Here is a 15,564-nt window from a genome sequence, read left to right on the forward strand (position 1 = left end):
GACTGCAAGGGATTGAATTAATATTAATGCCAAAATTAAAGCATAATGAAGGAAGAAAGAAGTTATCCGAAAATACAAAAAGATAAGGTAGTTTCCGCGCTCTACAAACACCTGCAAGAAGCTTATGAGTGACGCAATTATCTTTCAGACTGAGGTGGGATTCAAAAACGACCTCACAACTCAGATGGAAGATCTGAGAGAATACCAAAATGAAAAGGTCCCCGACACACAGAATTTCAAAGTACAAAAAGTAGCAAGCGGACAGAACTCTTCAAAATTATCCAAAAACAGGAGTATAGAGTGGGCGGATAACCGAAAAAAAAAATGCCAAAATTGAAATGACAATTAATCATTTTAAAAAATTAAATATTTTTAGAAAGAACAAAGGAAGAAAAAAGAAAGAAAATATGTCGAAATTAAAACGACTATTAAAAAATAAAATGACATTCCTTTTTAGGCGGACAAAGAAAAGTGAAAGAAAAAAGAAATTTTCCAGTTAATGAATTGTGCCAGTTCAAAGTATCACTTACTAATTGCGACAAGGCAATGCAATTTATATCGAACCTAATTTAGACTAATTCGAGTTATGTGATTTTCGTAATGCAGTGATAAAATGAATCCTATTTCTTAAATATAAAATAAACCTTCTCGAAGTTCAAATAATTAATTCTCTGCAGAAAATTAATAAACTGATTATACACAGATTACACAAATGATATACACATTATACACAGATGATATAAAGACAATGTAGGCCCAGGACGATATACAACCACTGCTCCAAACGATCGTACTGTAGGATTTTGTGACGTCGTTCCATGATGATGATTCATTCCGCGCCAAGGTATACGATCACGATTGTTTCACATCTTGGCTGTTTATTCATTTTCTTTTAAGAAATAAGTATTCATATATATGTTAAAAAATAAAACGAATGAAATAAAAATTTATTTATGAAATGACGTTTGAAAATATTAAGTAAACGGAAAAGGTAACTTACAGCACTCGCGGCTCATTCAGTAAGCACGTCAATATAATTAAATCGTGAATCTGTCACGACCATTTGGATGAAGAATGAACACAGTTTATTATTAGTTGATGACAAGACTTGATAATTACTTGGTTTTTGTTGGCAGACCATAAATATTTCCCTGTTTATTTCCTCTCACTCCCTTTTAAAATAATGTCATAAAACAGTCGAAATATATAAGAATATATAAAACTAATTACACGTCGTTTGCCGTTTCGTATTTGTAAGACTTCAAAATGGAGGCGATAGTCCATTCCCCATGAACAAAGCAATATCGCTTGCATCAGTGAAAATAAGAAAATAATCTAAACTTGTAGAGGTGGAACATTATTTAGCGGGAGTTTTAGGAATGTGAAGCGACATGAGCAACAATCAGAAGAATCCCATGATGTTCTCCAGTTTTTGAGTTTCTCATTCTTAAAGAAAATGAAAAATGTCACCCATGTAATCGTTAATAAAATTCACAATCTATTTTCCATTCCAACCATATTTAGAATCCACTTGACAATCCATTTTTCATTTCAACCATATTTCGTACAAATAAACTTTTTGCTGGTATTCTACGTTAAGTTCATTTTTGATTCATCGTCTAAATGGATGTACGAAGTATTACCTTAATAAATGTTTGTTTACGAGCTCTGTCTAAATCGAAGAGTCCCTCCGAATGTGGATTGAAGAGCTCTTTTAAGAAAGCCCATGTGTAGAGAAAAGCTTTTGGGGTTGGTATCATATTAAAGGGTACGGGTAGAGTGCTGCCATCATCCATGTAATTCATCCACAACTTTGTGCGAGCAAACTTCCATTCAACGTCACAATCTCCCTACAACAGAAAAGAGACAAAAATGATCAGGAGAAGCACTTTTTTAAAGCCATCTTTTGAAAAGGTGTTTTCTTTTTCAAACAAAAATTTGTGACAAAATTTTAAATGGAAATGTAAAGTTTTAAATGGAATGTGTAAAGTTATTTTCTATGATGTTAGAATTTCGCATCACATCTGACACACCAAAATCGAATCATTTCTCATTTTCATTCCATTATTATTCATTTCAGCATTTGTTTTTAACAATACTAAAATACCCTTGACTTCAGGTTCTTAAAAATAATTCCCGTTAGGAAGATTGTTACAATAGCGAAACTTTAACACCATGAATCAAATAATGTAAGGGAGCTAACTCTTTGCAGCGTAAAATATGTGTAAAATCTCATTTATATTATTTGAGCTATTGGTATTTACTTTTACTTTTCATTTTTTCACTTCTTTAAAAAAGTGCAATCAATGAACAGAGAAGTCTGCTGTATAGTTATAATTAATAATGCATAATGATAAAGAATTTGTTGAGTTTTTATAATGCTTTTTACCTGAATGTCTTCGAACGAATGACTCATCATGGCAATCAACATGTTTATTAAGACGATGATGATAACGACATGATAAATACCAAACAGGAACATGCCGACGCTTTCCACGATTGCCGTGCTTTTTTCCACTGGCAAGTTACCGCTACCTTCAAGAGAGAACAAGAAACGCCATCAGGGATTCCGCCTGGTATATGTAACAATGTCTGAACAAAAACAAAAACAAAAAATAAAAAAAAAACAAGCAACAAACAAGTTTTACTGTAAGGACATCATTTTTCCGCGGCTCACAATCGTTTAGTACTAATTTTTTTAAAAAAAATAAGACCTGTACAAATGTTTGTCGAGTTCTCCTCTTTCAGTATATCCTCACATTGGAAAGTTTTAACATTTAATCATATTTTGGTATAAATTCTGTAGTATTTTTATGAATAAGTTTTGTTTTAGTTCAATTGTCTATGGCAACACTTTGGCGAGTATTGGTGATCAAAATCGTACTAATTCTCTTCCGATCTGGCTTGTTACTTTTAACACCAAAAATGAAGCTCTCTTCTTTCACTACTAATGCTCAGATCTTTGTTTTGCCCAGTTTAAATGGCCCTTTCATTGTTTTAGTAAACTTTTAGGACTAATTTTCACTCTAGATCTAAAATGGAAGATATATATACATAAAGATACATATATTATTTTTAATTGGAATTCAGTGAGATGAGTATTATTTATTAATTTTATTTATTAATTTTATTTATTAATTTTATTTATTAATTTTATTTATTGCGGACTATTATCCTCATCTTTTATTAGTTGTTTCATGACGTTTCGGCCAACTATTCCTCTGGCCTTCGTCAGGTGGTAACTGCGACGGATAGGAACTCTGAATCTCCTAACTGCAATTACTGCCTTCCATAGTTGTCGTTTCATCACGTCATGAAACAACTAATAAACGATGAGGATTATAGTCCGCAATAGATGAAATTAATAAAATAATACTCATCTCAATAATGAATTCCAATTAAAATAATATATGTACCATTCGGTATGGACCCGACCATGGAAGATCAAATAATAAACATGAACTTATAAGACCAAAAAATTGATAGAGACGTTGAATATCTACAGTTCCAGATGAGCATTGTCTGAAGATAGCGGTTTCAATCCTACCCAAAGCCAGCCAGAGGCTTACTTGGCAAAAACGTGGTGAGACAACAACAACTATGGAAGGCAATAATTGCAGTCAAGAGATTCAGAGTTCCTATCCGTCGCGGTTACCACCTGACGAAGGCCAGATTAATAGTTGGCCGAAACGTTGTGAAACAACTAAGAAAAGATGAGGATAATAGTCCGCAATAAATAAAATTAATAAATAAAATTAATAAGTATATCAACATGTTGTCAAGGTTACATGAAAAAAATATGATTGGGTCATTCTTAAAGAATTGCTTGACTTCTAATGCAATCCTAAAAAATCTGATACATCCGCAGATTGACTTCAAGGGAAGTACCATTCAAATCATTCTTTCATTTCTTGACAGTTTAAAATAAACTTCGAAATCAAGTGGGGGTGATCTGTTCTCATAGAAAATGACGTTGTTACGATTTCATACTTTATCATTTTATCAATGGAAAGTGCTCGACTGAACTCTAATCTTTGGTTACTCCATAGACATTAGGCATTTGTCTGCCAACACAACTACAAATTACTTTCCTTTCATCTTTTGGAGTTCTTAAAATCAAACGGAATTTCCATGAACAAAGTTTTTTTCAAAGATATTTCATCGATCACATTAACAAGATCAGACTACAACAAGTCAATGTTAAAAATACTTATCATCCCAACATTTTATCCATTCCATTCATCAACTTCAATCCTCTCGTGGTATTCTTCATCATTCAAATTACAATCCATTTCATTAACCATTATTCTCGAGTGGCTTTTAGCCTTGATAAGCAGTGACAAAATATGTTAGAGCAAATAAGAAACCGATACTCCTCATTTGTCTATATTTTTTTTCATAAATAGGGATAAATAAAGACAGATAAATTTCAAACTTACTTTCTAAAATTCACCCAACACATGTAAAACAGACGTTAAACAGATGATGATGATGATGATGATGATGATGATGACGATGATGATGATGATTATCGCTAGATAACGGCTTTTATAAATTGCTAAGATCAGGTAACTTTTATGGATTATTTAGTGGAATGAGGGTATAATATAACCCCAGGATACGGCATTAAAAATTAGCAACAAAATACAGTACAGTAATGTAATCAAATAACATAATAAATAACACTGTAAAATAACGTAACCAGGGGTAGAGAAAATATTCCACATCGCAACCTGGAAAAACGTATCCCGGGGGTCTACAGTATTTCTCAACTACGCTCAACAGTCTAAAGGATTGTGATCTGTTAAGGATCATATGATCATGAGAATTTTCTGCCATCCATTCTCACGTTCTGTGAGCTTTGTGTTATTGTTTCTTTATCCTTAAGTAAAAGATGATTCGTGTTCAAGATTCAAATTGTGAATTGTGCGACTCGTTGAACAGTTACTATTCCCACTGATGAATTTCATTAGAATGAAACACACACACACACACACACACACACACACACACACACACACACACACACACACACACACACACGTGTGTGTGTGTGTGTGTGTGTGTGTTAATAATAATTAAATATTTATCATTAAATAATTATATATATGTATGTATGTCAACCGTGAGGCTCTCTGGAAAGTGCTGGAAAAATTTGGCTGTACATCAGACAAGTTTAAGCAACTTCATCATAGTATGAAAGGTCGCGTCAACTTCAATGGTTGGCTTTCGAAAGAATTCCCCATTGATAATGGTGTGAAGCAGGGTGATATAGCTGCACCAACATTGTTTTCGCTCTATTTGACTGCTGTGCTCTGGTATGGTTTCCACGATTGTGATATGGATGTTTATATTAGATTCCGAACGACTGGAAAGGTGTTCAACCTCAGAAGATTCCAAGCCAAAACACTTGTTAGTGATGGACTTGTTAGGGAACTGTTGTATGCTGATGATGCCGACCTGGTAACACACTCCCCAGTAGATATGCAACTAGTGATGGATCTCTTTACAAATGCTTGTACCTGCTTCGAACTGACAGTTAGCATTAAGAAAACTAAAGTCATGTACACTCCCGCTCCTGATGATCTGTATGTGGAACCTGATATCTTCGTCTGTGGAAAGCGCCTTGAAGTCGTAAAAATTTTGTCTACCTTGGGAGTGCCTTATCAAATGATGGCACTCTTAATGCGGAAATAAGACAGAGAATCAGCAAGGCATCTGATGCTTTTGGAAGGTTACAAGATAGAGTCTGGTCTGATGGTGATCTAACTCTGACAACTAAAATTTCAGTATATCAAGCATGTGTAGTACCATCCCTACTCTACTCATCTGAAACTTGGACCTTGTACCAGTCACATATAAAATTGCTCGAGAGGTTCCATCAGCACTGCCTTAGTTTAAAGTGGTATAGCTTTGTCCCTGATACATATGTCTTAAAAAAAGGCCAAAACAACTAGTATTGCTACCATTGTTATTAAGAACCAGTTGCGTTGGGCGGGTTATCTCATCCGGTTTGAAGACTATTGACTCTCAAAACAATTGTTCTATGGTGAGCTCTTTCTTGGAAAAAGACTCCAGCACAAGTCCAAAAAACGTTTTCGTGATAGCATCAAGAAGAGTCTGGTGAGCTTTCATATTCCTGTTGACAGTTGGGAGTCACTAGCGTATGATCGCAAGCAGTGGGGGACACTGATATACAGGGGTGCAGAACACTTTGACGCAGCCAAAATAGACCGAGCAAAGCTTAAGAGAGCATGTAGGAAATGCCAAACCTTGCCGCTCAACCATGGGGATCTCTGGATCTGTAAGGTGTGTGATCGGGCTCTGTTGTCTAAGGCAGGTTTTGTTAATCACATGAAAGATAATACAGGTTCCGCTGCTGTTAGTTTCATACAAATCAGTGAACGTTTTCAGTGTCATGTCTGCTTGAGGGTGTGCAAGTCACTGGCAGGGCTAAAAAGTCATATTCGGGCACATGGATTTTTGTGACTTAGGGAGTGGCTCTCGTCTGACAAGACGTTGCAATCATCATATATATATATATATATTATAGTCAGGTCATGTCATATGCTACTGGTACCATGTAACCCAGTACTACCTGCCTCATGGTCGGGTCACCGGCGACTAAACTGGTTCCCCCACCAGACTTGTTTGGTGAGGAGGGCGGCTAGTCTCTCTGAAGGATGAAAAACAAGACCTTTCAAAGGGCGAATGAACCCTTTTTCGGGGTCAACGGCCAACTAGCACCGTGTGTGTTTGTGTGTATGTATGTATGTGTGTACTGGGGTGGAGAGGGCTCCTGTAAGCCGTGGTGAAGGCAACCTTTCTAGGAGAAGCAAATCTCTGATTAAAAAAAAACATAAAGCGGGAGACCAGTACCCGCATTAAGCTGGTCTGCAGTTTAACTTGTTGCTGGCTATTTTGCTCTTGTTTGTTGCTGGATCTCAATATTTTGAACCGAGAGAGAGACTTAGCTGTCGTACAAAGCTAAGACTGTAACATCATCTGTGTATATATACTCCCTCAGGCATTTGTCTATAAAAATGGTCCTGTGGCGATGGAAACATTTTTGGGCTCATGGACTTTAAGTGTCTGAGGGAGTGGCACTCGTCTGACAAGACGTTGCAATCATCTCATATATATATATATATATATATATATAAAGAGAGATAGAGATAAATTGAGAGAGAGAGAGAGAGAGAGAGAGAGAGAGAGCGAGAGAATGTGTTTATTTTGATGATCCAAAATCATAAAGTCTGCAAAGATTATTGTTCACAAAGATGTATGAATTCCGATAGTTTTCAATCATCCACATAAAACCAAATGTCGTCCGTGGAATTCAAATTAAATATCATTTACGCAGCCTGAAAAATAAAAAGCAGAAAAAACATGGAACCATTTTTTTTTTTTTGCGTAAAAAAGCAATAGAAATGCATCTAAAAAGGCATTTGGTGTTCAGAAAGAAAATACATTCATTTATATTTAAATTTTTTACTAATGAGGCACGACGTATAAAGACCAAATACTATTCGAGGATAAGTTTTAGTGAGATGGTGTCTGTTGAATGATGAAGAATATCACGAGAGGATTGAAAAATAAAGAATCGAATGAATAAAATATGACTTTGAAACGAACTTCCTGATATTTTTGTTTATTCTTTATTGAAGAACTTTAAAGCTTCTCAATAAATTTGGTCTTTTAAAGTATATGGTACATCTCTGTAAAACTGTTGATATATAAATATATTTTGTTCGTTAATTCATGCTTTCTGGCTTTCATTTACAAAATCCCGTTGTTGAGTTAGCACTTACGAACTGGTGACCCATTCATAACATTTATATTTTTATCCATGTTTTTCATTTGCAAATTTAGTTCATTTATATCAATTGTTCTCGACCTTTTTTTAAGGCGTTACTGTCGACAAAATACACTATTTGTAAAGCCAGGAAATATGGCGACTCCGACGTGATCCGATAATTTTCGATAAATTACCTCTGAAAATAAAAAACCTACTTGAAAAAATATTTTTCAATTCACTAGAATATATTTTGCTTATTTCATAAAATGCATTATTTACCAAAACATTCTTTCGACTTGAAAACTCTACCGAATGGTTTTTGACAGCCTAATGTAATTGTTTTTTTATATATCATCACAGTAATTTTAACTGAATATTGTATTGGCTTTTAAAAGTTTACATGAGTCGTATCGACGTGCAAATGATTTTTCTGGACGTTCGAATAACAATGATTTGAAATCTATTTTGAATGAGTCAATTTCGATATCGCAAATGCTTTTGACGATTTTTACTGTTGTTTATTATGGATATTTGAAGATATGTTGCATACTTTTTTCATAACAAATCTCTGGAAATGAAAGTATTTTTTATTTAGTGCCTTAATTCGTTCAAGTATTTTTATTTTTCCTAGAAACGTTTGTTAGTCTTTCTTTGCTTCGCAACTGATACCAAATCACACTATGACATAACTTCGATCTGTCAATTTATTTATTGTTAATTCACATGTCCGTCACATGCGAATATCGTAACGGTTATAAGCGCTTACTGTCGTCTAGGCGACCGAGTTTCAATCCTGGCTTCAGGTAGTTGGCTGTCTAGCCGCACTGATGAGTACTGCTGCACGTGGATGACTATAATGCTCCCTATCTTATGTTGAGCATATTGGGAAATGCCCTGCACTTGAATACATTAGCGTATTGAGCGATACTCTTTGTTTGGACAATATTTGAACATTGTTAACTCACATCTCGTCACAGTAGCAGCCAAATAGCGTAACGGTTAGAAGCGGTCGAGTAGACGGTCGCGTTTCAATCCTGGCTTAAGGTAGTTGCTTGTCTAGCCGTACTGATGAGCTGTGATAAAGTATTATATGTGGATGACTATATATATATATATATATATATATATATATATATATATTCTATCTGGTTTGCTGGCCATCAGACCTAAATAGTATTTAATCTGTTAGATTGAAAGTTAATTCTGTCTGTACTCTGAACTACAAAGCATTTTAATTCCGCCTTATTAACGTAACTAGCGGGGCTACCCGGCGTTGATCGGGACCGTATAAACAATGAGAAAATTGAAGTTGATTTTGAACCTATAGTTATTCTTCGGATAGAGGAATTTTTAATGTCTATGTATCATTAGCTTTTTCGAGCAAATGAACATTTTACCTACCCTAGGACGGGTATTACACGTATCAAATAATTGTACCTTATCTAGGATAAGTAATTTATACCATATATATGAAATAATGTTTCCTTTGCGGGGATGGGTAATATACAACACATATTTAAAATAATTTTACCTACCCTCGGACGGGTAATTAAAATACATACATGAAACAATTTCACATACTATGGACAGGTATTTTACAACATGTTAAATAATTTCTCTTACCACCAAGGCTACCATAATTTTAAGAAAACTGAAACAATTTTTAGAAAGTAACTCGGGACCGTATAAACAATGAGAAAATTGAATTTGATTTTGAATATATTTGTAATTCTTAGGAGTATGAAATTTTTAATGTCTATGCATCATTTACTATTTCGAACAAAAGAATATTTTACCTAGCTAGGACGGGTATTAGACGGATGATATAATTGTATCTTACCTAGGGTAGATAATTTACAGCATGTATATGAAATAATTTTACCTTTGCAAGGACGGTGAATATACAACACATACATAAAATAATTTTACCTTTGCAAGGACGGTGAATATACAACACATATTTAAAATAATTTTACGTACACTAAGACGGGTCATTTAAATAGATATATTAAACAATTTCACAAACATTTTTACCCCAAAACGGATATTACTTTCTCCAACTTAACCCCCAAAAGAAAACTCAAGAGCACGTTTAAAATTGACATAATCATACTTCTTTCTACCCACTACTACAACCATCACATCATTCCCGGATGAGTACATAAAACATTTTAACAAATATAGATCACCCCCTATAGAAACTGGCCTAGGAAACTTTCATAGAAAACCAACAATACATATGTATTAATCTAATTGTGAGATCATTAACTGTTTAAGCCATATCTGAAATCGACTTCACAAATGAAGTAATTTTGAGATAGAAAATTGTTTAAGCCATTTTCGGTACAAACTTTATATCTCACCAGCCTTATTTAATCCAGGGCGACGCTGATTATTCTGCTAATATATATTTGCTCCTATCTCATTCAATCCCGGGCAACGCCAGGAATTTTGCTAATATATATTTCCATCAATCTCCTTCAATCCCGGGCGACGCCGGAGATATTGCAAATAAATTATCTCACGTATCTCATGCAAGTTTGAGTAATGCTGGATATTCTGCTTTTGTATAAGTGCAGCTATCTAATACAATCCCGGGCGACGCCAAGTATTCGTCTATTTTGTATTTGTACCTATATCATTTAATCCCAGGCGATGCCAGGTATTCTGTTAGTATTTATCTGCACCTGCATTATTAAATCCTATATATTTCCACCAATCTCCTTCAATACGGGGCGATGCAGGGTAGTCTGCTAATATATATTTCCACCTATCTCATCCAGTCCCAAGCAATGCCAGGTATTTTGCTAATATATATTCTCACCTATTTCATTCGATCCCAGCCAACGCCGGATGTTCTGCTAGTATATATCTAAATCAATCCAATGAAATCCTGGGCGACGCAAGGTATTCTGTTAGTATATATTTCAATCAATCTAATTCAATCCAAGGCAACGCTAGGTATTCTGCTAGTATATATTTGCATCTATCTCATTGGATCCCAGGCGCCCGTGTATTCTGCTTGCATATATTTGCATGTATCTCATTCAATCCCGGAGGATTCCAGGTAATCTGTAAGTATATATGTGGACGTATGTCGTTGAATCCCATAATTCTTGGATATGTTACAAATTTCCACAATCATTTTTCATAATTAAGCCCACATATCTTCCCACTCTTACTAAAATAATAACTTTGATACATTTCACATGTAATCATTTTTCATAATTCTTGGATATGTTACTAATTTTAAAAGTCATTTTCATGATTGAATTCACATAATTCCCCCCCCCCCGTACTAAAGTAATAACTTTGATACATTGTCTGGGCTGTTTATTTTATTACAAACACACCAATAAAATAATTCACATTTCATCATTTTTCATATTCTTGGATATGTTACTAATTTCCACAATCATTTTTAATGATGTAGCCAACATAATCGCGCCTCTCTTACTAAAATATCAACCTTGAGACATTGTCTGGCTGGTGATTTCATTACAAACACACCAATCAAATAACTCACATTTCAACACTTTTCATAATTCTTGGATATCTTACTAATGTCGACAGTAATTTTTAATAAAATAACCCACATAATTCCCCTCTTCTTACTAAAGTAATAACTTTGAAACATTGTCTGGCTGGCTATTTCATTACACACACCCCAATCAAATAACTCATATTTCATCATTTTCATAATTCTTGGATATGTTACTAATTTCGACAATCATTTTTCATGATTTAACCCACAAAATGCCTTTCCACTTACAAAAAAATAACTTTGAGACGTTATCTGGCTGGTTATTTCATTCCATATACACCAATCTAATAACTCATATTTCACCGTTTTTATAATTCTTGGATATGTTACTAATTTCGACAATCATTTTTCTTGATTTACCCCAAATAACCCCCCCCCCTCTTACAAAAATCATAACTTTGAGACATTGTGTGGCTGGTTGTTTCATTACAAACACACCAATCAAATAACTCACATTTCATCATTTTTCATAATTCTGGGATATGTTACTAATTCCTACAATTATTTTTCTTGATTTAACCCACATAATCCTCTTCCTCTTACTAAACTAATAACTTTGAGACACTGTCTCGGCTGGTTATTTCATTACAAACACACAAATAAGATAAATTACATTACATCATTTTTCATAATTCTTGGATATGTTAATAATTCGACCATCATTTTTCTTGATTTAACCCACATAATCCACTTCCTCTTACTAAATTAATAACTTTGCTACATCGATCTACATAAAGCATTTTGTATTCCTAAGTAGTCACCCATCTGATAATGACCAGACTCCATGTTGGTTAACTTTGGTGATCTACATAAAGACTTTTGTATTCCCAAGAAGTCACCCATCTGATAATGACCAGACTCCATATTGCTTAATTTTAGTGATCTGCATAAATAACTTGGTAATCCCAAGTTGCCACCCATCATAGAATGACCAACCTCATTGTTGCTTAACTTTAGTGATCTGAGCACGTAGTACAATGGGGAAAGGAGTGGCTGGTTACTTTTAATGCATCTAAAACCAAGCTTCTCTCTTTACATCATCAACATTCTAATCCACATTTGTCATCAATTGAAATGAATGGCTCTCGTCTTCAGGAGGCCTCAAGTTTTGACAAGCTTCTGGGCTTGACCATTACTCCTGATCTTAAATGGAACACGTATATCAAATCTGTTGCCAAGGCCGCTGGAAAAATGGTGGGATCTTTCTATCGATCCAGTAGATATCTCACTGCTGATGCTATTCTCTATCTATATAAGAGCCAGGTACGTCCAAGGATGGAATACTGTTGCCACATCTGGGCAGGAGCTGCTAGAAAGAACTTGTCCTGCCTTGATAGAGTTCAAAATAGACTTCGTAGCCTCGTTGGAGATGTCCTTTTCTCCTCCTTGCAACCTCTATCTCACAGAAGAGATGTTGCGAGTTTGTCTCTGATGTATCGTTATTTTCATGGAAAGTGTTCAACTGAGCTTCAATCTATGGTCCCCCCTCGCCAAACTTTCACAAGAAACACTCGTCTAGCTGTAAACACTATCAATAATTTCCCCCACTCTTTATCTGTGCCTAAACCTAAACGTAGATTCCATGAACAAAGCTTCTTTCTTAGAACTGCACGCCTGTGGAATTGTCTTCCGTTTTCCTGCTTTCCGGCTGACTACAATATGGTTTTGTTCAAGTCTAAAGTAAATAAGTTCTTGATGAGCCGTTCCATATAAGTTATTAAATTTACCAAATTTTCATTACTAATGATTACTATATTGACCAACTTCTACTGTACACTCTTTAACCCTTATCCTTGAGTGGCCTCTGGGCCTTGATAATGTGGTGATGCCTTTGTAAAAAAAAAAAAAAAAAAAAAAAAAAAAAAAAAAAAACATAAAGCATTTTGTATTCCCAAGTAGTCACCCATCTTAGAATGACCAACCTCATTGTTGCTTAACTTTGTTGATTTACATACAGACTTTTGTATTCCCAAGAAGTCACCCATCTGATAATGACCAGACTCCATGTTGCTTAATTTTAGTGATCTGCATAAATAATTTGGTAATCCCAAGTTGCCACCCATCATAGGATGACCAACCTCATTGTTGCTTAACTTTAGTGATCTACATAAAGCATTTTGTATTCCCAAGTTATCACACATCTTAGAATGACCAACCTCATTGTTGCTTAACTTTGGTGAGCTACATAAAGCATTTTGTATTCCCAAGTAGTCACCCATCTGATAATAGCCAGACTCCATGTTGCTTAACTTTAGTGATCTGCATAAATCATTTGGTAATCCCAAGTAGTCACCCATCTTAGAATGACCAACCTCATTGTTGCTTAACTTTGGTTATCGACATAAAGCATTTTGCATTCCCAAATAGCCACCCATTTGTTAATAACAAAGACAATGTTGCTTAACTTTGTTGATTTACATAAAGCATTTTGCATTTCCAAGTAGTTATCCATCTGATTATGACCAGATTCCATGTTGCTTAACATTGTTGATCTACATAAAGCAGTTGATATTCCCAAATAGTCACCCATCCGATACTGACCAAAACAATGTTGCTTAACTTTGGTGATCTATACAAAGCATTTGGTATTCCCAAGTTCTCACCAATCCGATAATCACTAAGACAATGTCGATAACTTTGGTTATCTACATAAAGCATTTGGTATTTCCAAGTAGATACCTATCTGATAATGACCAGCCTACATTTTGTTAAACTTTGTTGATTTACATAAAACAGTTGTTATTCCCAAATAGTCACCATCCGATAATGACCAAGAAAATGTTGCTTAACTTTGGTTATCTACATAAAGCATTTGGTATTCCAAAGTATACACCAATCCGATAATGACCAAGACAATGTCACTTAACTTTGTTGATCTACATAAAGCATTTGGTATTTCCAAGGAGATACCTATCTGATAATGACCAGTCTACATTTTGCTTAAGTTTGGTGATCTGCATACAGCATTTGGTATTCCCAAGTAGTCATCGATCTGATAATGGCCAGACTCCATGTTGCTTAACTTTGATGATCTTCATAAAGCATTTGATATTCTCAAGTTGTTACTCATATGATAATGACCAGACTCTATGTTGCTTAACTTTAGTGATACATATAATTATTCTTTATTCCCAAATAGTCACCTATCAGAAATGACCGAGACAATTTTGCTTAAGTTTGGTGATTTACAAAAAGCATTTGGTATTCCCAAGTAGTCGCCCATCCGATAATGACAACGACAATGTTGCTGAACTTTGATGAACTACATAAAGCATTTGGTATTTCCAAATAGTCACCCACCTGATAATGACCAAGACAATGTTGCTTTACTTTGGTTATCTACATAAAGCATTTTGTATTTCCAAGTAGTCACCCATTTGTTAATGACCAAGACAATGTTGCTTAACTTTAGAGATCTATACAAACCATTTAGTATTCCCAAGTAGTCACCCATTTGATAATGCCCTAGACAATGTTGCTTAACTTTGGTTATCTACATACAGCATTTGGTATTCCCAAGTAGTCACCCATTTGATAATAACCAAGACAATATTGCTTACCTTTGGTTATCTGCATGAAGCATTTGGTATTGCCAAGTAGTAACCAATCTTCAAAATTGTCAAATTGGACCTGTAGTGCAGAACCACCTTCAAAATTGTCAAGTCCGACCCATACTGCACAAGACCATCAAAATCGTCAAATCGGACATATACTGCACAAGCATCTTCAAAATTGTCGAATCGGATCTATACAACAGAAGCACCTTCAAAATTTTTCAAATCGGACCTATACTGCACAAGCACCTTCAAAATTTTGCAAATCAGACCTATACTACACAAGCACTTTAAAATTTTGCAAATCGGACCTATACTGCCCATACACCTTCAAAATTGGCAAATCGGACCTATACTGCACAAGCGCCTTCAAAAATAATAATAGGACCTATACTGCACAATGACCTTTAAAATTGTCAAATCGGACCTATACTGCACAAGCACCTTCAAAATTTGGCAAATCCGACCTATACTGCACAACCACCTTACTAAAATTGTCAAATCCGACATATACTGCACAAGCAACTTCCCAATTTTAAAAATCGAACCTATACTGCACAAGCACCTTCAAAATTTTTCAAACCGGACCTATACTGTTGTTACATGATAAGGGCTGTCCCCTTTTCATGTAAGTATAAAAATAGAGAGATTTTGTTAAAATGAAAATG

At 34.9% G+C, this 15,564-nt stretch overlaps 1 protein-coding gene across 11 annotated transcripts in view; it reads right to left on the reverse strand.

Moving 5' to 3' along the window:
• Positions 1 to 15,564, reverse strand: part of LOC145241503 (short transient receptor potential channel 7-like) — a 979,843-nt gene that overhangs the window by 13,351 nt on the left and 950,928 nt on the right. For all 11 annotated transcript variants that reach the window (XM_080104523.1, XM_080104524.1, XM_080104526.1 and 8 more), the window contains 2 exons: positions 2,390 to 2,535; positions 1,644 to 1,850 (listed from right to left, as the gene is read on the reverse strand). In XM_080104523.1, coding sequence (XP_079960649.1) covers positions 1,644 to 1,850; positions 2,390 to 2,535 — 353 coding nt within the window. The remainder of the gene's footprint in view (positions 1 to 1,643; positions 1,851 to 2,389; positions 2,536 to 15,564) is intronic.

The sequence above is a fragment of the Euprymna scolopes genome, chromosome 20 (genome assembly GCF_053919585.1).
Source record: "Euprymna scolopes isolate OS-2025 chromosome 20, ASM5391958v1, whole genome shotgun sequence".
Lineage (NCBI taxonomy): Eukaryota > Metazoa > Mollusca > Cephalopoda > Sepiida > Sepiolidae > Euprymna > Euprymna scolopes.